Consider the following 23,245-nt stretch of genomic DNA (forward strand, 5'->3'; position numbering starts at 1 on the left):
TTTAAATGTGATTTTAACTTTGCACCAACAGAAAAACCAAGTCCACCTGCTAGACTCGGCGTTACTGCAGTAACAAAGAATAGCATCACCATTGCATGGTCAAAGCCAGAGCATGATGGTGGAAGCCGAATTACTAGCTACCTCATTGATGCCCTTGAAAAAGGACAACAGAAGTGGGTTAAATGTGCCAATGTTAAAACCAACACCCACATAATTAAGGGCCTGAGGGAAAATGCAGAATACTTGTTCAGAGTTCGTGCTGAGAATCATGCTGGACTCAGTGAACCAAAAGAAATGATAATCCCTGTGGTTGTGAAAGATCAGTTGGGTGAGTCTTAATTAATTTAATTTATTCCATTTTTATTATATTCAAATAATCTATTAATCTTGTAATTACATTTTCTTTCATTGTTCTTAACAGATGCCCCTGAGTTTGATATGAAGAACTTCCCACATAATACTGTTTATGTGAGAGCAGGATCAAATCTTAAATTTGAGCTTCCTCTCTCTGGGAAACCAATGCCAAAGGTCACAATGACAAGAGGCAATGCTCCAGTTAAGTGCGGCAAGAGATTCAGCTTTGAAGTAACCCCTGAAAGTCTTAATGTCAACCTCAAGGAAAGTATTGCAAGTGATGCTGGAAGATATGACATTGTCGCCTCAAACACAAGTGGAACAACCAAGATGTTTGTAAACATACTGGTCCTGGATAGACCAGGTCCTCCAGTTGGTCCTGTTGAAGTTAGTGGTGTGGGAGAGACAAGCTTGTGCCTCAAATGGCTCCCACCTCTGTATGATGGTGGCAGTCCTGTCACAAACTATGTTGTTCTTAAACGTGAAACAAGTACTCCAGCCTGGACAGAAGTTTCATCCACAATTGCAAGAAGTGCTATTAAAGTCACCAAACTTACAAAGGGGGAAGGATACCAGTTCAGGGTTAAAGCTGAGAATCGCTTTGGCATCAGTGACCATATTGATTCTCAGTCAGTTACAGTGAAGCTTCCATACAGTGAGTACTTGGATACTGTACATTTGCAATTGTTTCTAGTTATGTCTCAATTTTTATAATGTCTAAACCTCTGCTGGTTTACTGTATGTTTTAGCTATCCCTGGTCCACCATCAACACCATGGCTGAGCTATGTGTCAAGGGAAAGCCTCACTGTTTGCTGGAATGACCCAGTAGTAGATGGTGGAAACCCGGTGTTTGGATACCACATCCAAATGAAAGAAAGAAGCAGCATCCTTTGGCAGACGGTGAACAAAACAGCAATCCCTGCAACTCAAATTAGAGTGACAAATATATGTCCTGGAATGATTTACGAATTCAAAGTAGCTGCAGAAAATGCAGCTGGTATTGGAAAGTTCAGCAAGACATCAGATGAAGTGCTAGCGATCGATGCCTGTGGTAAGCTTAAATAATAATACAGTAACAAAATAAAAAATAAAAAATCTGTGCAAAGGAGATGTGTCAAGTTTCTCTAAATTTCTGTGTCAAATAATCCTTGTTTTATTTTAGAACCACCGGCAAATGTGAGAATTTCTGAGGTTACAAAAAATTCAGTTAGCCTTGTATGGCAGAAGCCTCCATTTGATGGTGGAAGCAAAATCACTGGCTACATGGTTGAGCGAAGAGATGCTCCAAATGGCAGATGGACAAAGGCAAACTTTACCAATGTCATTGATACTAATTTCACTGTGTCAGGCTTGACTCAGGATCAGTCATATGAATTTAGGATTTTCGCCAAAAATGCAGTTGGCTCAGTTAGCAACCCATCTCTAATTGCAGGACCAGTAACTTGTGTTGACATTTCTGGTAAGTGAATTGCTTCTACATTGCTGGTTTATTTAATGCCATTCCTTGCAATGGGTCTTACTCTTTATTACACACACTTTTCCATTTTTCCCTAATTCTAGGTGCTCCAGTAATTGACCTGCCCCCAGAGTATTTGGATGTTGTGCAATACAAAGCTGGTGCATCATTCAAAATCAAAGTGGGAATATCTGCTAAACCCTTGCCAACTATTGAATGGCTTAAAGACGAAAAGGAATTAGTATCAAGCGCACAGCTGTCAATTGAGAACACAACTGACTCATCAGCCATCCTCATTAAAGATTCTACTCGTCTTAATACTGGAACCTATGAGCTCAAAATCAAGAATGTGTTTGGCACAGCATCTGCTTCTATCAGAATACAGATTTTAGGTATGTAATCATTTCTGTCAAAAATATGTATATAAATGTAATTTCAATGTCTTATCCACCTCTTTCAATGTCTTATCCATTTCCTAATTGTAAATTAATACATTTTTATTCTATAAATAGACAAACCTGGACCTCCAGCTGGACACATTGAATTCAAAACTGTCACTGCTGACAAGATAACAATTGCATGGGAACCAGTGACTGATGAAGGAGGTGCCAAAGTAACTCATTACATTGTAGAAAAACGAGAGACAAGTAGAGTAGTGTGGTCTACAGTTTTTGAGGCAATGGAAGCACGCACTGTCACTGTCCAAAAGTTGGCCAGAGGAAATGAATATGTATTCCGTGTCAGAGGTGTTAACAAATTTGGAGCTGGAGATCCTCTGGAGTCTGAGCCTGTTATCGCCAAAAATGCATTTGGTAAGGAAATAGTAAATCGAAAATCAAAATTATTAAACTAGATAATATATACGTTTGGTAAATGAGATCACTTATATAACACCACAACTATTAAATCAATGCTATTTTTTCAGTTACTCCCGGACAACCTTCTACACCTGAAGCAACAGATATCACCAGAACATCAATGCAGATCATTTGGGATAAACCTAGTGTGGATGGAGGTAGCATGGTTACTGGATACTATTTGGAGAGACGTGACAAGAAGAGTCTGCGCTGGGTAAAAGTGTACAAGGACCCCATTAGTGATACAAAATCAAAGGTCCATCATCTTACAGAAGGAAATGAATATCAGTATCGTGTATGTGCAATCAATAAAGCTGGGGAAGGTCCATACACAGATGTTTCTGACTTCTACAAAGCTGCTGATCCAGTTGGTATGTATTACTGTATAATTTTTGCTCAACTGTTAATTTTACTAAATGCATATATAATTCTGAGTCAAACTGTCTTGACATAGAGTTCTAACCAAGGTTTTTTTTCTCCCAAGACCCACCATATGAACCAACTAAGCTGAAGGTGGTTGACTCAACAAAAACATCAATCACACTTGGATGGTCAAAGCCAGAGTATGATGGAGGCAGTGAAATCACCAGCTATGTTGTAGAAAAAAGAGTTGGCCAAGAAGGGGAATGGACAGTGATTAGCCATAAGGGAGAAGTGAGAACTACAGAGTATGTAGCTTCAGATCTTAAACCAGATATGGACTACTACTTCCGTATATCTGCTGTCAATTGTGCTGGCCGTGGAGACCCAATAGAAATGGAGGAGCCGGTACAAGCCAAGGACATTCTTGGTATGCATTCATGTTGAAATGCTTGGAATATATTTGTATATTTTATAATAATGTTTTCTGTAACAACGGCATAAACCACTTTAATTCCTATTTTGCAGAGGAAGCCCAGGTTGATACAGATGTTGCAATGAGAACTCACTACATTGTGAAAGCTGGTAAAGATGTTGAAATCATGGTTCCCCTCAAAGGCAGACCTGCTCCAAGTGTCTCTTGGAAAAAGGAAGACCAGAACATTGACAATGATCCTAAATACGACATTCACAACACAGACTCTTCATCATGTCTCATAATTACACAAGTAACTCGAAGTGACACAAGTAAATATACCATTAATATATCAAATGGTGTAGGAGAACCAAAGTCACTAACTGTGTCTGTTAAAGTACAGGACACTCCAGCTGCTTGTAGGAATTTGATCTTGAAAGACGTCACTCGTGGAAAAGTTACTCTTTGTTGGGAGCCCCCTCTACTGGATGGTGGTTCTGAAATTACCAATTATGTTGTTGAGAAAAGAGACTCTTCAAAGCGTACATATGCCTGTGTAACAAATAAATGCAAAGAAACCACATGTGTAATTGAAGAACTCTCTGAGAAGGCATTGTTCTTCTTCCGTGTATTAGCAGAAAATGAGAATGGAGTTGGAGATCCATGTGAAACAGCAGAGCCAGTTAAAGCCACTGAGACCCCTGGTCCAGTAAAAGACCTTTCTATGAAAGACTCCACCAAGACTTCAGTAACACTACAATGGAACAAACCAGATTATGATGGTGGTAGCATCATTACAGACTACATAATTGAACAGAAACTCCAAGGTAAAGAAGAATGGGCTCCTGCTGGCACAAACAAGCACTGTGAACATAAAGTTACAAAGCTTAAGGAACTCACTGAAATGTTTTTCAGAGTTAGTTCCAAGAATGAAAAGGGTACTAGTGACTTTGTTGAAATTGGGCCAATCAAAGTAAAGGACTACATTATCCCACCAGAAGCAAACCTTGAAGAGTATCCTGGTGGACAGATCAGTGTGCGTTTGGGACACAATGTACACATTGAATTGCCCTACAAGGGTAAGCCTAGACCAACCATTCTTTGGTTAAAGGACAACTTACCACTGAAGGAGAGTGAAAAGGTCCGCTTCAAGAAGACTGAAAACAAGGCCACGCTTATGATAAAAAATGTGGAGAAAGAGAATGGAGGCAAATACACACTTACTCTTGACAACACATTCTTCAGAAAATCATTTCACGTACATGTTATTACCCTTGGACCACCCTCTAAACCTATTGGACCTATCCGCTTAGATGAGGTCAGAGCAGAAAGTATCGCTATATCTTGGGATGAACCAAATGATAATGGAGGTGGAGAAATCACTTGCTACACTGTTGAGAAACATGACACCTCTCAAACAGACTGGAAAATGGCTTGTTCAAGTGTAACTGGAACATCGTTTAAGGTCCCCAACCTGATCAAGGGTATTCAGTATCAGTTCAGAGTCTGTGCAGAAAATAGATATGGTGCAAGTGAACCTTTAGTTTCACAAAATGTCATTGCCAAGCATGAGTTCAGACCACCCGGCCCACCAGGCATGCCAGTGGTTTACAATGTTACAAACGATGGCATGACTATTCAGTGGGATGAACCAGTCTTTGATGGAGGTTGTCCAGTCCTTGGGTTCCATGTTGAAAAGAAGGAGAAGAACAGCATAATGTGGCAAAAAGTCAACACAGTTTTAGTGAAAGAAAGGGAGTACAGGATTCTTGGTCTTATTGAAGGCTTGGAATACCAGTTCAGAGTCTACGCCCAGAATGATGCTGGATACAGTCGCATGGGTGATGCAAGCAAACCTATTATGGCTGTTTCTCCAGTTGGTAAGTTTAACTTTAAGATATATTTTTCACACCAGTCTTGCAAGTTAAAAATATGACAATTTACAGTAGCTAAATATTAACAAACTTGTGAATTTTAACTTCAGATCCTCCTGGTATCCCTGACTATGTTGATGTAACAAGTGAATCAGTTCAACTGAAATGGGAAGCACCCAAGCATGATGGTGGAAGCAAAATTGTTGCCTATAATGTGGAGAAACGACAGGGCAAAGGACGGTGGTTGAAGACCAATTTTTCAAATGTGACTGACACAGAATTTACAGTGACTGGTCTTGCTTGCGGTGAACGTTATGAATTTAGAGTCATAGCAAGAAATGCTATCGGCACAGTGAGCCCACCCTCTCAGTCTTCTGGTTATGTCGTCATCAGAGATGAGAGCTGTAAGTTCATGCAGTTTATATTGTGTTTCTCATTGTTCAGTGGTCAACATTTTACATGCAATTTTTTGCTGGTCTGTATATATTACAAAAGTACAAACTCTTTTCTCTTTCAGTTCCTCCAAATGTTCAGTTTGGCCAAGAGTACTTTGAGGGAGTCTCTATTAAAGCTGGAGAAAACATCAGGCTCAAAGTTGCTATCACTGGAAGACCAACACCAAAAGTTACCTGGTTCAGGGATAATATTGAATTAACCAAGAAAATGGTTGATATCACAACAATTTCTGGATCAAGTACCCTCTTTATAAGAGATGCTGACCGTAGAAACCGTGGTCTTTATACTGTGGAAGCCACAAATCCCTTAGGAATTAAAAAAGAATCAATGAAAGTTGAAGTCTTTGGTATGAATACTTTTTGTACCTTATCCATCTTATGTATTCATCCCACCCTTTAATCACTAGATTTTCTTAATATCCATATCATATCATATATACCATATGCTTCTATAATTTCTATCTTTCAGATACACCCGGAGAGCCTGTTGGTCCAATCACATTCTCAGATATCTCTGAGGGCAAAGTAACACTTTCATGGAATCCACCTGAGAATGATGGCTGTTCGGAGGTCACTCATTACATTGTTGAGAAGCGTGAAACTTCAAAACTTTCATGGGCACTTGTCACGGATGAGTGCTTGGGATGCACATACACTTCCACCAAACTGATCAAGACAAACGAGTACCAATTCCGTGTTTCTGCAGTCAATAGGTTTGGTGTTAGCAGAGCACTGGATTCAGCTCCTGTGATTGCACAGATGCAATACAGTAAGATAATAAAAAGCTTATATTAAAATAAATATTTTTTTCTCAAATTTTATATATACAACACTGTAAAAAGATTTTTTCTGTAATTTCTTTCTTTTTCATCCCTGCAGCTGTTCCAGATTCTCCTGGAACTCCAGATGCAACAGATGTCGATGGAGAGAGTATCACAATCAGCTGGGCTCCTCCAACACATGATGGTGGAAACCAAATAAAATATTACATTGTGGAAAGACGTGAAAAGAAGACTGGTCGTTGGCTGAAAGTCCTAACAAGGAAACCCATTGTTGAGGCTGCACACAGAGTGACTCATCTAACTGAGAATGTGGAGTATGAATTCCGTGTGTATGCTGTAAATGATGCTGGAATTGGAGCACCAAGCAACATTTCAATGCCAATTAAATGTACTGAGCCAACAGAAGAACCTGATGCCCCATCTATTGTCAATGTGACTGACACTACCAATACATCTATCAGCTTGGAATGGACCAGACCTGCTTATGATGGTGGAATGGAAATTCATGGCTACATTATTGAAATGTGCAAGGGATCTGAAGAGGAATGGCGCAGAGTCAATGAGGAACTTTGTGCTGTCACAAAATACACTGTGACTGGTTTGGAAACCACTGCAGAGTACAAGTTCCGTATTTGTGCAGTCAATTCTGTTGGAAAGGGCGAAGCCAAAGAAATATCTGAGTCCGTACAGGCAGTAGACAGGTTCTTGGCACCGGAAATTGACATAGATGCATCCTTCAAACAGACACATATTGTAAAAAGTGGAGCAAGTGTATGTATCCATATTGCCTTTAAGGGAAAGCCAACACCTACAGCTTCATGGACAAAAGTGGATGGAGAACTTGGTGTTATGACAGACATCGCCACCACTGAGACATTCACGGCTTTGACACTGGAAAATTGCACTAGAAATGATACTGGAAAATACACTCTCACTCTTGAGAACAGTAGTGGCAATAAATCTATTACTATTGCAGTCAAAGTGTTAGACACACCTGGTGTACCAGGGGCTCTCTCCATCAAGGAAGTAATGAGAGGAGCTCTAACAATTGCTTGGGAACCTCCTACCAACGATGGTGGTGCACGTGTTCATCATTACATTGTTGAGAAACGTGAGGCTAGCCGTCGTACATGGACAGAGGCAGCACCCAAGACCACTCAAACAAGCCTGAGAATTTCTGATCTCCTGGAAGGTGTACCTTATTTCTTTAAAGTCATGGCTGAGAATCAATATGGTCTTGGTGAAGCATATGAAATGCCCGACCCAGTTATTGCCACAGCTGAACCTGCTGCACCGAAGAGAGTTGATATTATTGATACAACTGACACATCAGCAACCCTGGCCTGGCTCAAGCCGGAGCATGATGGAGGAAGCCGTATCACAGGCTACTGTGTGGAGTCAAAGGCTAAAGACTCAGATAAATGGGTTGTTTGTGGCACAACGAAAAACCTAAGCCTTGTAATTGAAGGACTTATACAGAACAGTGAGTATGAATTCCGTGTCAAGGCAAAAAATGATGCTGGGTTCAGTGTGCCAAGGGAAGCTTTCTCCTCAGTCATCATTAAAGAGCCACGAATTGAACCTACTGCCGACCTCAGTGGCATCACCAACCAACTCATTATTAGCAGGATTGGTGAATTGTTTGAGATTGATGTTCCAATTAGTGGAAGACCTGCTCCAAAGGTATCCTGGAAGCTTGAGGAAATGAAGCTAAAAGAAACTGACAGGGTGTCAATCAAGACTACCAAAAACAGGACCACTCTCTCAGTTAAAGACAGCATGAGAGGTGATGGAGGCAGATATTTCCTAACTCTTGAGAATGTCACGGGGTCAAAGACTTTCAGTGTCACTGTCAATGTTATTGGCAGACCAAGCCCTCCAGAGGGCCCTATTGAGATTTCCTCAATTACATCACAGTCATGTGTAATATCATGGAATCCACCTGAGGATGATGGTGGAACAGACATCACAAACTACATTGTCGAGAAGCGTGAATCTGGTTCCACTGCTTGGCAGCTTATTAACTCAAGTGTAAAGCAAACCTCTTTCCATGTTTCACATCTAACTAAATACATGCAGTACACTTTCCGTGTCTGTGCTGAAAACCGTTTTGGTGTGAGCAAACCAACAGAATCTGAGACGATTGTTGCAGAGCATCCATTTGGTATGTTATAGCTAATAAGAAATTAGTAGTTTTGATATACTGTATGAAATATCAAATATCTTATTACATGTTTCTATTTTCACAGTTCCTTCAGGCCCTCCAACAAGACCAGAAGTGTTCTCTGTAACCGCCAACAGCATGAGCATTCGTTGGGAGGAACCATACCATGATGGTGGCAGCAAGGTCACTGGATACTGGATTGAAAAGAAGGAGCGTAACACAATTCTCTGGGTGAGAGAAAACAAGATTCCCTGCTTTGAATGCTACTACAAGGTGGAAAGCCTTGTTGAGGGTCTTGAATATCAGTTCAGAGTGTATGCAATGAATAGTGCTGGCCTCAGCAAAGCAAGTGAAGCATCAAAGAAAGCTGTGGCACAAAATCCAGTTGGTAAGTATATTACAATCAAAAAGTAATTCATACCAGTTTAGATCAGAAAATACAATACTGATAAATGTTGTTTTTTGTTTGTGATGATACAAATATATAGATCCTCCAGGAAAACCAGAAGTTACAAATGTATCAAGATCAACAGTCTCAATCAAGTGGTCTGTGCCTCTAAACGATGGTGGAAGCCCAATCACAGGCTACATTGTTGAGCGAAAGCCATATACCGTCACTGGAGAAGGTCGCTGGCTTAAGTGTAACTACACTAATGTTACTGACACAAATTTCACTGTCACTGCACTGGGAGAAGGAGAAGAATATGAATTCCGTGTCATTGCCAAAAATGCTAACGGAGTATTGAGCCTGCCATCAGTTTCAACAGGACCAGTGACCTGCAAAGCAGAATACAGTATGTATCATACATGATTCTGTCACAATACACATAAGACTAACATTGTTTTATTAATGAGAACCTAAATACTCATGGCACTTAAATTATTTTTTAGCTCCTCCTAAAGCAGAGCTGGACAGCAAACTCCTTATGGACACAGTTACAATCAGAGCTGGATCTGATTTAGTGCTAGATGCTGCTGTTGGTGGAAAACCTGAGCCAAAAGTAAGCTGGGCTAAGGGTACGAAAGAGCTAGAACTTTGTGAAAAATATGCTCTCCAGTACTCTAGTACCCGAGCTCTGGCAATCATCAAGTTCTGTGACAGAGATGACACTGGGAAGTATGTTCTGACAGTTAAGAATGCTAGTGGAACAAAAACCGCTGAGGTCAATGTTAAAGTGCTTGGTAGGTGTTCTAAACATACAGCCATATCATAAACAAACATGATCTTCAGTTTTAAATATGTTGCAAATTCATTCATACAATAATCTTTCTTCTTTTACAAGATACACCTGGTCCCTGTCAGGAGTTTACAGTCAGCAATGTTTCTGAGGAAAAATGCACAGTGTCTTGGAAAGAGCCACTGGAGGATGGTGGTGACCCAATCACACATTACATTGTTGAAAGAAGGGATACAAATAGACTTACCTGGGTTATCATGGAGGCTGAATGCAAAACCCTAACATACGAAATTAAAAGACTTTTCAAGAATAACGAATATATATTCCGTTTGAGAGGTGTGAACAAGTATGGGTCTGGCGTGGCTGTACAGTCTACCCCCATCTTTGCCAGAAATTCATTCAGTAAGTACCATGATTAATTTTAAAAACCTTTAGATGAGAGATTTTGCATTTTAAAATGAAAATTGTGCTCCTTTATTTCCAATTGCAGCTGTCCCATCATCCCCTGGAGCCCCAGAAATCCTTGCAGTTGGAAAAGACTTTGCAACGATCGAGTGGCTGAAGCCTGAGAGCGATGGTGGCAGTGAAGTCACAAACTACTTGATTGAGTTCCGTGAAAGAAAGAGTGTTAGATGGATCAAGGTTAACAGAGATTCTATTCTCAAGGACACATCTTTCAAAGTCACTGGTCTCCATGAAGGCAACATTTACCAGTTCCGCATTACAGCCATGAATGCAGCTGGAGATAGTGAACCTAGTGAAGTGTCAATGTATGCAGTATGTAGAGTACCAACCGGTATGTTTCCGAAAGAACATAATTTATAACATTTAAGTGTTTATATTACTAAAGTAAATTTTTTTTACCTTATTATGTTTAATCCCCATTTTAGGCACTTCAGGTCCACCCTCAATTCCACGGGTTACTGACACACACAAAGAGAGTGTTAGTCTTGCTTGGACACGTCCAGTTGAAGATGGTGGTGCTGATGTTATTGGTTATGTTCTTGAGATGCAAGAAGCTGGTGCAGAGGAATGGACAAAAGTGCATGAAAAGAATCTTAGGGTGACAGAACACATAGTTACAGGCCTTTCTGCTGGCAAAAAGTACTGTTTCAGAGTTGCAGCAGTCAATATAAATGGAATGGGTGACTTCAGTGATCCTTGTGCAGAGACTGAGCCTGTAGAAAGAATTGGTAAGTTCAAACAACTTCTAAATGTTTGTATTGTTCTGAAGTTTGATATACTGTATATACAAATGCAAGAAGGAAGTAATGTCCAATATTCAATCAGTCACTCTAATAAATTGTATAATTGTTTTATTATTTATTCTAGAAATTCCTGACCTTGAGCTGCCTGATGAATTGACAAAGACAATTTGTCTGAGAGCAGGAAGTTCTCTACGCCTACATATTACTGTTACTGGTAGACCAATCCCAACTGTAACCTGGAGCAAACCTGGTGTGGACCTCCAAAATCGTGGCTTTATTGAAGTGACCAATACTGCCACAACTCTCATTATTGACAGGGTGCACCGCTATGATGCTGGTAGATATACAATTGAAGCTTCCAATTCTGCTGGGAAGAAGGATGCAAGCATCCTTGTGAAAATCTATGGTATGTTTTCTCATATTAAATCGTGTAAATTATTTATAGTGCATATAACGACATACCATGAAATGGTTTCTAACCAGCATGTTTGTGCATTCTTTCTCAGATACACCTGGTCCACCTGGTCCAATTAAGATGAAAGAGCTCACAAAAGATTCTGCTCATATTATCTGGGATGCTCCTGAGGTTGATGGTGGAGCACCCGTCAACAATTATATCATTGAAAGACGGGAGGCATCAATGAGAGCTTACAAAACGGTCACATCAAAATGCAGCAAGACATCATACAAAATTGTTGGTCTGACAGAAGGAATGCTGTATTATTTCAGAGTCTTACCAGAGAATATATATGGTGTTGGTGAACCTTGTGAGACAGGCGATGTTGTGTTGGTGTGCGAAGTTCCACTGCCACCAGCCAAGCTTGAAGTTGTAGATGTAACCAAATCCAGTGTTTCACTTGCTTGGGAAAAACCTTTACATGATGGAGGCAGCAGACTCATTGGCTACATTGTTGAGGCTTGTAAGGCTGGTACTGACAAGTGGATGAAGGTGGTAACTTTGAAACTTACAGACTTTGAGTTCACTATTGTGTCACTGAATGAGAATGAGCAGTACCTCTTCAGGGTACGTGCTGTCAACAGCAGAGGAGCTGGTGAGCCAAAAGAAACTGTGACAGCTGTGACAGTTCAAGAACAAAGAGGTATGTATTATAATAAATACAATAATAGTCACAAGATGGTGTTATTTGTTAGGCCTGTCGCGATAGTCGATAAGTCAATTAATCGCACGATAAAAAAAAATGAGCTCGATAATTTTTCCGGCCGCGATAATTCCATTTGCATGCTTGTTTGTTTTCCTCGTCTCTCTCTCTCTACCAAAGAGACTGGATGACCACTCTCGCACGGTCCTGAAGGGGGTCGCACACCGGACGCGCAGCTCAGCGCCGCGCAGCGCCACGTCTTTTAAATTCGAACACATATGAGTGTACACACACCGGCGGCGCCTTTCGGCGTCTGTCCGCGGCGCCCAGCAACGGCTCACAGGACCGTGTTCAAAATCCTGCCGCGCCACAGAGCGCCATTTAAATAGTTTTATAATAAATTTACATTTATGTGTCTCAAATCGTAGTTAATGTACATATGGACTTAACCCTGTGCTGCAATATACATTTAGTTTTATATTTATTTACAGAAATCAGAAAATTGCTGATGTTATCGGATTTTCAGGTGACAGTTGTCCTAGACGTGGCGCGGCGCTGAGCTGCGCGTCCGGTGTGTGACCCCCTTAAGAGTCCATTGCTTTCATTGTTTTTTGTTGTTTTGGTAATTTTTTTAGATATTTAAAATGTTTTCCGTTTTCAATGTTTAATATTCTTTAGAAATAAAAGTTTATAGATCGTTGAAAAGGTGTACCTGCATTATTATGCCATTATAATTATATTAGATGAAAATGGTCTCAGAACGACAATATTATCGTTTATCGCGATAATTTCTTGGACAATTTATCGTCCAGCAAAATTTGTTATCGTGACAGGCCTATTATTTGTTTGTTGTGTCTCACTGTTTTTTTTTGTTTTTTTTTTATTCTCTTTCAGTTATGCCAAAGGTTGATCTATCAACTATTCCACAAAAGATGATCAGTGTTTTGGCAGGCAAACCCCTTGAGCTTGACTTGCCAATCATAGGAAGACCACCACCAGTTTGCTCTTGGTTCTTCAATGACAATAGGATAAAGATTGTGGAGCGTGTGAAGATGAAGTCAACTGGAAAATTCTCTAAATTAACTATTCTTGACACCACCATTGATGACAGTGGAGTGTATACTCTAGAGGTGAAAAACGTAACAGGAGTAATTACTGAAAACATCAAAGTCATTATTCTTTGTAAGTACCCACTCCCTACATTAAAATGGATATTTTAAAATGATTGAGAAATAATATTATTAATAACCCTCTTCTCTCTTTAGCTAAACCTGATGAGCCTCAAGGACCCATTAGATTAGATGAAATTGATGCAACATCAGTCACAATAAGCTGGGATCCACCTATGAGAGATGGTGGCGCACCAGTTAGCAACTATGTGGTTGAACAACGTGATGCTCATCGCCCAGGATGGGTACCTGTTTCAGAATCAGTTAGCAGACCAACATTCAAATTTAACAGATTGACAGAGGGCGATGAATATGTGTTCCGGGTTGCAGCAACCAATCGTTATGGCACTGGGGAGTACTTACAGTCAGAAGTCGTGATGTGCAAGAGCTCCAAATGTAAGAAAAACATGTTTTTAAAAAATAGCATATGCACATATATATTTTAGATATATATTATGTAACACATATATTGGACCTACATCATTGCAATATTGAATTGTTGTTGCAGCCATTCCCGGGCCGCCTGGAAGACCCATTATCTTTGATGTATCACGCGATGGCATGACTGTTGCATGGGAGCCACCAGATGAGGATGGAGGATTAGAGGTGTCTGGCTACATTATTGAACGCAAGGAGGTCAGAGCTGACAGGTGGATCCGTGCTAATAAAAATCCAGTAACAATGACCAGATACAGATCCACTGGTTTAATTGAAGGCCTGGAATATGAGCACAGAGTGACAGCCGTCAATGCTCGTGGTGTTGGCAAACCTAGCCTTCTTTCTAAACCTGCAGTAGCAAATGATCCAGTTGGTGAGAAATTATTATTTATTTTTTTTCTAAAATACTGTAGAATTTATGTGCATTCAACTTATTATCACTTATTAATCTATTGCATAACCCCTACAGATCCACCTGGATCACCTCAAAATCCACGAGTCACAGATACCACAAAATCTTCTGTGTCTTTGGCCTGGAGTCCTCCAGATGAGGAGGGTGGTGCTAAGGTTACAGGCTATCTAATTGAGATGCAAAAAATTGGTTCAGTAACCTGGATGAAGTGCAATACTACACCTTCACTGATCTGTGAATATACTTTGACACAAATGCCACAAGGAGAGGAATTCAAATTCCGTGTCATGGCTTGCAATGCTGGTGGTCCAGGTGAACCAGCTGAAGTACCTGGAGTTGTGACCATAACAGAGATGCTTGGTAAGATCTCATGACCCTGTCATTAACTCCTTTTACTTATATGTGTAAAGTTTTACATTTATGGAATAATTTAATAATTTGAAATGTTCTGTGTTTCAGATACTCCAAGTTATGACCTTGAAGCAAAATACAAAGATGTCCTTGTAGTCAGATCTGGAGGAGTAATCAAACTTTCAGTGCCCATCAAAGGTAAACCTACTCCTACCAGCAAATGGACCAAGGATGGATCAGAGGTGACCAACCGTGCAATGATTGCCTCTAATGAAGACGTATCCGAGCTTGTAATCAAACAGGCTGAAAGGTCTGATTCTGGCGTTTACTATCTCCATCTGGAAAATAAGTGTGGCAAAAAGATGCTTCCTATTAAGGTCAAGGTTATTGGCCGCCCATCTGCACCTGAAGGCCCTCTTGGATTTGATGATATACAAGCACATTCTGTAAGAGTTAGCTGGAAACCACCAACTGAAGATGGTGCTTCTGAAATTGTTGGCTACATTGTGGAGAGACGTGAAGTAACAAAAGCAGCTTGGTACACTGTTGACTCACGGGTGGTTGACACATCCCTTGTGGTTAAAGGACTAGAAGAAAATGTTGAATACCACTTTAAGGTGACAGCGGAGAACCAGTTTGGAATCAGCAACTCCCTGAAATCAGAGGGAACTGTTGTACCAAAGACTCCCATTTGTAAGCACTTGTCATTTGTCTTATTTCTAGGAATTGCATGTTTGTTATTAAACATAATAAAAACATATATTTATTTGTTTTCTGTTATTTTAGGTGTCCCAGAGGCTTCAGGCACTCCACCAGAAATCATGGATGTTACTAAGAGTTCTGCTGCTTTGGCTTGGACTAAACCTAAGGATGATGGTGGATCTTGCATTACTGGTTACTTCATTGAGTACAAAGAAGTGCTGTCTGATAAGTGGATTCGTCATGAGACAAAGATTACCTCAACAATGTATACTCTAAGTCAGCTCACTACTGATGCTGAGTATCAGTTCCGTGTAATTGCTGTGAATGACATCGGAGAGAGTGAACCAGGACCTGCATCAGATTCAGTAATCTGCAAAGATCCATTTGGTATGACCACATTCTTATTTTGTCTTCATAATATGTATTCAGAATATGTTGTCTGTTCATTAAGTAATTGATTCAAAATTGTTGCCTTGATTTATGGAAAATATTTTTTATTACACTCTTTATTTATTTAGATAAACCAAGCCAGCCAGGAGAAATTGACACTATGACTGTAACCAAAGACTACATTACAATTAAATGGGAGGTTCCAGCATGTGATGGTGGAAAACCAGTCCTTGGCTACTGGATTGAATACCGAAAGTCTGGAGAGAGTGCTTGGAAGAAATGCAATAAGGAGCGTACAAAGGACAAGCAGTACACTCAGAGTGGTCTACAAGAGGCAACTGAATATGAATTCAGAGTATTTGCTGAGAATGAAACCGGAATCAGCAGACCACGCAGAACAGCAACTGGCATCAAAACTAAACTGGGTGGTAAGCACATTTTGAAATAACATTAAAAGGATTGTTGTGTGTATTGTGATTTGTCGATGCAATAATGATATCCAATATTTATCCCAATGCATTTTTGGGGGTGTTTGACTATAAATAAATAGAAAGGGTGTATGAAAATAAATGTCACTATAGCTGCCCCTTCTGTCTTTTTTTTCTTAGTTGGATCTAAACCAGCTCTTAGGAAAGAGATGGATGAAGTCACTGCCAAACTTGGACAAACTGCAACTCTCAAATGTCAGATTATTGGACGACCTGTTCCAGAAATTAAATGGTACAAGGGTGGAAAGGAAATCAAAGAAGGTCGCAAATATGCTGCAACCTCTGATGGTCGCAACCATACATTGACCATTTCAACAGATCAACAGGAAGATGAGGGTCTGTACAAATGCAAGGCAGTGAATGAAGCAGGTGACTGTGAGACCAGTGGAACTCTGGTCCTTGAAGCAGCACCACAGTTTCCAGTGCCACTGAAAGACAAATTCTTTGCAACATGTGGTAGCACAGTGCGCATTCATGTTGTTTACATTGGCCGACCTCAACCTAAAATCATGTGGCTTTATGGAACCAAGGCTTTGGAGCCCTCTGAGAATGTGATCATTGAAAATACAGAGCATTACACTCATTTGATTCTCAAGAATGTACAGCGCAGTGTAAATGGAGGAAAATACAGAATCAGGATCAACAACCATTTTGGGTCTGCAGATACTGTAACTCACGTTGAAATCTTAGGTATATGTTTCATAATTTGTCTTTTTTTGTACTTAGTAGGGGAAATAAGAGTAATTAACATACATTTTTTTGTGTTTTCAGATAAACCTGCTATGCCAGAGGGTCCTCTTGTTCTTGATGCTTTGTTGAAGAATTCTGTGATTATTAGCTGGAAAGCATCCAAAGATGATGGAGGATCTATGATAACTAATTATATTGTGGAAAAACGTGAAGACAAGGAAGGAGCAGAGTGGGAACTTGTATCATCATCCATCACAGGCATTTCATGCAGAATTCCTAACCTTGTTGAAAATGAGGGATACTACTTCCGTGTTTCAGCACAAAATCGTTATGGTAATAGTGAATCACTGGAGACTCCTTCTGCTATCCTCATCAAGAGTCAGCTAGGTAAGTTATAAAGAAATATTATCTATCAATAGATATTCTTTAATATCTATTAAAGAAGTAACCACAGTTTTGTTGTTATTATTTAGTGTTATTATTCAAATGCAAATGTATGTTTTGCAGAGAGGCCAGGAGCTCCATTAAAACCAGTTGTGTCTGGAATTACCAAAAACTCCTTTGTTGTGTCTTGGAAGCCACCTCTCAGTGATGGAGGTTCTAAAATTAAGAACTACTGTCTTGAAAAGCGAGATAAGAAGAAGGGTGAATGGGCTGCAGTTACAACAGATGAAATCCACCAGACTGTTTATTCTGTCAAGGGCCTGACAGAAGGTCTAGAGTATGAATTCCGGGTGAAATGTGAAAACATTGGTGGAGAAAGTGAATACAGTGAAATATCTGACCCTGCCATTCCAAAGACTGATGTTGATGTGCGTGCTCCTGCCTTCAAGGAAGACCTCAGAAACATGAGTGTAAAATTCAAAAGCAATGCAACATTTGTCTGCAAGATAACAGGACAGCCCAAGCCTGTAATAAAATGGTTTAAGCGTGGAAAGGAAATTCAAGCTGATGGTACCAAAATCAAGATCCAAGAATTCAAGGGAGGCTATCATCAGCTTGTTATTGCTGATTGCGATGCAGAAGACTCAACTGTATATCAGATCAGAGCAACAAACCAGGGTGGATCAATTTCTGCTACTGTTTCTCTAGATGTTGAAGGTAAGCTTACAAAGTTTTATACTGTACTTTACTTGGCTATACAAGCTATTTCCAAATGATGGATTAAAAATGTTTGTTTTTTCAGTCCCTGCTAAGATTCATCTACCTAAGAATCTGCAAGGAAAGGAAGCTATCCCTGCCCTTCGTGGTGAAGTAGTGAACATCAAGATTCCATTCAGTGGAAAACCAGATCCAGTTATCACTTGGCAGAAAGGACAAGACCTTCTTGATAATGATGGACACTATCAAGTTATTGTCACACGATCCTTCACATCTCTTGTATTTTTGAATGGAGTAGAAAGGAATGATGCTGGTTTCTATATTGTGTGTGCCAAAAATAGATTTGGAATTGACCAGCAAACAGTTGAACTTGATGTTGCAGATGTGCCTGATCCACCACGTGGCATCAACGCCAGTGATGTTTCGAGAGATTGTGTAACACTCCACTGGCTAGCACCTGCTAGTGATGGTGGAAGTAAAGTCACAAACTACATCATAGAGAAGTGCGCCACCACAGCAGAAAGGTGGATACGTGTTGGCCAGTCTCGTGACACCCACTACACTGTTGTCAATCTATTTGGAAAGACAAGTTATCAATTCCGTATCATAGCTGAAAATAAATTTGGTCAGAGTGTACCATCTGAGACAAGTGGACCTGTCGTGACAAAGGAAGACAAATCAAGAGTTCTTAACTATGATGAAGAAGTTGATGACACCAGGCCAGTTTCCAAAAGCAAAGCTCCTCATTCAGAGACTAAGAATGTTCATAACAAGTACATGATTGCTGAAGAGCTTGGCCGCGGACAGTTTGGTATTGTTCACCGGTGTATTGAGACTAGCTCTGAGAAAACTTACATGGCTAAATTTGTCAAAGTTAGAGGTGCGGATCAGGCATTAGTGAAAAAAGAAATTGCAACACTGAATGTGGCACGCCACAAGAACTTCCTGTTGCTGCATGAGTCATTTGACAGCCCTGAAGAGCTAATCATGATTTATGAGTTCATCTCTGGTGTGGACATATTTGAGCGCATTGGTACAGCCAACTTTGAGCTCAGTGAGCGTGAAATTGTTAACTATATCAGACAAGTGTGTGAAGCTCTTGAATTTCTTCACAGCAAGAGTTATGGCCACTTTGATATCAGGCCTGAAAATATAGTGTACACCACAAGAAAGGGAACTAATGTCAAGATCATTGAGCTTGGACAATCTAGACACCTTACACCTGGGGACCAATTTAAGATTCAGTACACAACAGCTGAGTTTGCGGCACCGGAAATTCATCAAAATGAGATGGTTAGCACTGTGACAGATATGTGGTCTGTTGGTGTCCTTGTTTATGTTCTTCTTAGTGGACTTAATCCATTCGCTGCTGAAACTAATCAACAAATGATTGAGAGCATTTACAATGCTGAGTACAGTTTTGATGATGAAGCCTTCAAGCATGTTAGTGTTGAGGCTTTAGACTTTGTGGACCGCCTACTAACCAAAGAGCGCAAACATCGTATGACTGCTACTGAGGCTTTGAATCATCCTTGGCTGACGATGAACTCAGAGCAGCTAAGCACTAGGTCCATCAAGATTACACGCCATACGAGATATTACCGAGCCATGGTGAAGAAAGAATGGAACACAGTTGTCTCTTCTGCTCGTGTTGCCATTGGTGGTGCTATCAGAAGTCAGCGAGGAGTAACAGTCTCTAAAGTGAAGATTGCACCATTTGAACATGGACCAGTTGCAGGACAAATTAAACACAGTGTTGCCAATGAAGGCGATGATATCAAGTTTATTTGCAACATTGACAATTACGACAGCACTACCGAAGTAACATGGTACTGTGGAGTTAGACAACTAGAAGAAGGTGCTAGATACGAAATTACTTACGAAGATGGGCTTGCTACCATAACTATCAAGGGAATCAACAGAACAGATGATGGAACATACAGATGTAAAGTTGTCAATGAGTATGGTGAGGACAGTGCCTATGCTGAGCTCTTTGTCAAAGGGGTAAGATCCTATCGTGAGTTCTTCACTACACGTGTGGTAAAGAAAGTAAAACGCAGAGTTGACACATCAAGACTACTCCAAAGACCTCCTGAATTTACTTTGCCATTGTGCAACCGCACTGCTTACATTGGAGAGGATGTGCGCTTTGGTGTCACCATCACAGTGCATCCTGAACCTCGTGTAATGTGGTTGAAAACGGGTCAAAAGATTATGCCAGGAGATGATGACAAGAAATACACTTTTATTAGTGACAAGGGCCTGTATCAGTTAGTGATTCACAAACTTGACCCAGATGATGATGCGGAATACACTGTTGTGGCACGGAACCGATTTGGTGATGACAGTTGCAAGGCTCGACTCAAAGTGGTCCCTCGTCCTGCTCCTGCTGATAACACCTTGAGACCTATGTTCAAACGTCTTCTTGCTAATTTGGAATGCAGAGAAGGCCAGAGTGTACGTTTTGAAATGCGTGTGTCAGGACATCCTTCATTGAAATGGGAGAAAGATGGCATGCCTTTGGCATTTGGTCCACAAATTGAGATTGAGCATGAAGGCTTAGATTACTATGTCTTACATGTAAGAGGTACTCTTCCAGAGGATTCTGGCACATACAGAGTCATTGCAACTAACTCGGCAGGGTCTGCAAGTTGTCAAGCCACACTCAAGGTTGAACGTGTGACACATATCAAGAAAGAGGGGAGTGAGGAAGGAAAGAAGAAGAAACACGATCTTGAACAGCAAGAGATGGACAAGAAAGTAAGACTAACTCAGATACTAGCAGGTGCAGACGTTACCCCACTTACTCCAGTCGCACAGCAAGCATTAAGAGAAGCTGCAACCATGTACAAGCCAGCAATCACTACCAAGAAAGTCAAGAGCGAAGCTGAAGAAGCCAAAGAGAAAGAAGAAAAAAAGAAGAGAGCAGAAGAAAAGAGATTGAGAATGCCATATGTTATTCCTCCGCCTCGCGTTGTTGCTCCTACTGCCCTTGAGGAGGACATGGAAATCAAACACTTTGTGCCATTCTCTGATATGAAGTGGTACAAGAAACTCAGAGATCAATATGAGTTCCCGGAGCCAATGGAAAAGTTCCCCCAGAAAAGACTTAAGCGCATCCGGCTGTCAAGGTGGGACCAGTTCTATGAAGTACCCCTTCCAAGAATTAAAGACCAATACAAGCCAAAATGGCATATTCCTGTTTCACAAGATGACCTTGAGACTGTAAGACCAGCAAGACATCGCACACCTTCTCCAGAAATGGAGGCTTACTACAGAATCAGGAGACGCTCTCTTGGTGATCTTTCTGATGAGGAACTGCTTCTGCCAGTTAAAGAATACCTCTCAATGAAGAGAACAGAGGAAGAAAGACTCAAACTTGAGGATGAACTTGAGTTAGGCTATTCTGCTTCTCCACCAAGTCTGAGCCCTGTACGCTTTGAACTTTCTGCACTGCGTCAACCATCACCTAAGAGAGCTACATATGACGAAGAGGAAGGGGAGGAAGTACCAACATATGACTCATATCGTATTCCATCTAAATATGAGGCTGGTCCAAGCTATATTGACTTGCGTCAGCGTCACGAAAGGGCAACATACAGACCTCCAAGGCAAAAGCAAAGGCTATATGAGGAAAAAGAAGACCATGAACTGCTTAGGTCAGTAACTACCACAACAAAATTAACTTCCTACAAGAGCCAACTGCAACACATTGAGTTTGAGGAGAAAACAAAGGTCAAAAGAAAGGAAAAAACAAGAGTTTCTGTGGCAGCAGTAACTGAGGCAGCATTCTCATCTGGCTATACTACAGTAAGTCATTCCAAGAAACCCTCTGCAACTGTGGCAGAAAAAGTGATTAAAACGGCTTCACCTGAAAAGACACGCCCACGTTCACCCAGCCTTGATTCTACTGAGAAAACAATCACTACACCAGACTTGTCAACAAAAATTGATTATATGTCAAGGTATGAGTCAAGAAAGAAAGCCTTGAAAACTGAGAGGAAGTTTGAAATTGTGACCCAGCAGCCTTTTACTCTTGACCATGCTCCCAGGGTGACTGTAAGAATGCGCTCTCACCGTGTGCCAATTGGTCAAAACACCAAATTCACACTGAATGTACAATCTAAGCCAGAAGCACAGATTAAATGGTACCACAATGGGCAGCAGATTGAAGAAAGCAGAAAATATCGTATGTTTAACATGAGTGGTGTTTTGTCTCTTCAAATCATTGATTGCCAGGAAGAGGACAGTGGCACCTACCGTGTCATCTGTACAAATGCAAAGGGAGAAGCTTCTGACTATGCCACTCTCGATGTTGCCGGGGGTGGATTTTCTGCATATGCCTCACAACGCAAAGATGAGGAGCCACCGACCCCCTTCATCCCTGAGATGACTAAAACAGATGTGTATCATGTTTCATCCATAACAGCAGCAACTGCATCAGAAACACAAGTGGAAATATCTGAAACTAAAACAGAGAGGGCAGAAGAGACAATTAAGACATCTGAGATCAAACTTGAAGCTATGGAAGTGACTGCAGTTGAGAAAGTTGTGGTTGAGAAAATGTCAGAGACCAAACTTGAAGCTACAGAAGTGACAACAGTAGTGGAAGAAGTGGTTGAAAAAAAGAAACAGACTCCAGCTACAATTCTGACTAAACCACAGTCACTCACAGTATCAGAGGGAGAATCGGTCAAATTCACATGTGATGTTGATGGTGAACCTGCACCCACTGTAACATGGATGCAAGAGGGACAAGTCATTGTGTCATCTCGTCGTCACCATGTTACCTCAACTGAATATAAATCTACTTTTGAGATAACCCAAGTAGAAATGTCAGATGGAGGTAATTACACTGTAGTGGCAGAGAACTCTGATGGTAAACAGGAGGCACAGTTCAGTCTAACAATTCGTAAACCAACACCTGTACAGAAAGTTGTTGCTTCACCTCCAAGAGTAAAGTCTCCAGAGTCTCCTCGTATAAAGTCACCATTTGGAATTAGGTCTCCACAGAGAATTAAATCACCTGAACCAATCAAATCTCCACCAAGAGTTAAGTCCCCACCCATGGTAAAATCGCCTACTCCAAAAGAAAAAACATCCAAGCCAACCTTCTCTGCAGAACTAAAAGACATTTCAGCCTCTGCAGATACTATTATAAAGCTGATAGTGAAAATGTCTGGTGAGCCTAAACCAACAATCTTCTGGAAGAAGGATGGAAAGGTAAGAAAGATATTTTTACTTTATAAATATATATATAGTTGAATGGATTGATTTACTAATCAATTTGAACATTTTTC

General features: G+C 40.6%; 1 protein-coding gene across 1 annotated transcript in view; it reads left to right on the plus strand.

Moving 5' to 3' along the window:
* ttn.1 (titin, tandem duplicate 1) overlaps positions 1 to 23,245 on the plus strand; it is a 136,771-nt gene that overhangs the window by 109,944 nt on the left and 3,582 nt on the right. Inside the window, exons 175-206 of the mRNA XM_079880511.1 lie at positions 32 to 328; positions 422 to 1,009; positions 1,104 to 1,406; positions 1,518 to 1,814; positions 1,916 to 2,203; positions 2,324 to 2,623; positions 2,737 to 3,039; positions 3,153 to 3,458; positions 3,557 to 5,323; positions 5,428 to 5,721; positions 5,835 to 6,119; positions 6,242 to 6,541; positions 6,652 to 8,718; positions 8,804 to 9,106; positions 9,207 to 9,512; positions 9,610 to 9,900; positions 10,002 to 10,298; positions 10,387 to 10,692; positions 10,787 to 11,089; positions 11,229 to 11,510; positions 11,611 to 12,204; positions 13,099 to 13,386; positions 13,470 to 13,769; positions 13,882 to 14,184; positions 14,281 to 14,583; positions 14,683 to 15,267; positions 15,361 to 15,663; positions 15,795 to 16,094; positions 16,275 to 16,844; positions 16,926 to 17,231; positions 17,352 to 17,945; positions 18,031 to 23,168. Of these exons, the coding sequence (XP_079736637.1) occupies positions 32 to 328; positions 422 to 1,009; positions 1,104 to 1,406; positions 1,518 to 1,814; positions 1,916 to 2,203; positions 2,324 to 2,623; positions 2,737 to 3,039; positions 3,153 to 3,458; positions 3,557 to 5,323; positions 5,428 to 5,721; positions 5,835 to 6,119; positions 6,242 to 6,541; positions 6,652 to 8,718; positions 8,804 to 9,106; positions 9,207 to 9,512; positions 9,610 to 9,900; positions 10,002 to 10,298; positions 10,387 to 10,692; positions 10,787 to 11,089; positions 11,229 to 11,510; positions 11,611 to 12,204; positions 13,099 to 13,386; positions 13,470 to 13,769; positions 13,882 to 14,184; positions 14,281 to 14,583; positions 14,683 to 15,267; positions 15,361 to 15,663; positions 15,795 to 16,094; positions 16,275 to 16,844; positions 16,926 to 17,231; positions 17,352 to 17,945; positions 18,031 to 23,168 (19,067 nt within the window). The remainder of the gene's footprint in view (positions 1 to 31; positions 329 to 421; positions 1,010 to 1,103; positions 1,407 to 1,517; positions 1,815 to 1,915; positions 2,204 to 2,323; positions 2,624 to 2,736; positions 3,040 to 3,152; positions 3,459 to 3,556; positions 5,324 to 5,427; positions 5,722 to 5,834; positions 6,120 to 6,241; positions 6,542 to 6,651; positions 8,719 to 8,803; positions 9,107 to 9,206; positions 9,513 to 9,609; positions 9,901 to 10,001; positions 10,299 to 10,386; positions 10,693 to 10,786; positions 11,090 to 11,228; positions 11,511 to 11,610; positions 12,205 to 13,098; positions 13,387 to 13,469; positions 13,770 to 13,881; positions 14,185 to 14,280; positions 14,584 to 14,682; positions 15,268 to 15,360; positions 15,664 to 15,794; positions 16,095 to 16,274; positions 16,845 to 16,925; positions 17,232 to 17,351; positions 17,946 to 18,030; positions 23,169 to 23,245) is intronic.

This window comes from Squalius cephalus (genome assembly GCF_949319135.1).
Source record: "Squalius cephalus genome assembly, chromosome: 9".
Lineage (NCBI taxonomy): Eukaryota > Metazoa > Chordata > Actinopteri > Cypriniformes > Leuciscidae > Squalius > Squalius cephalus.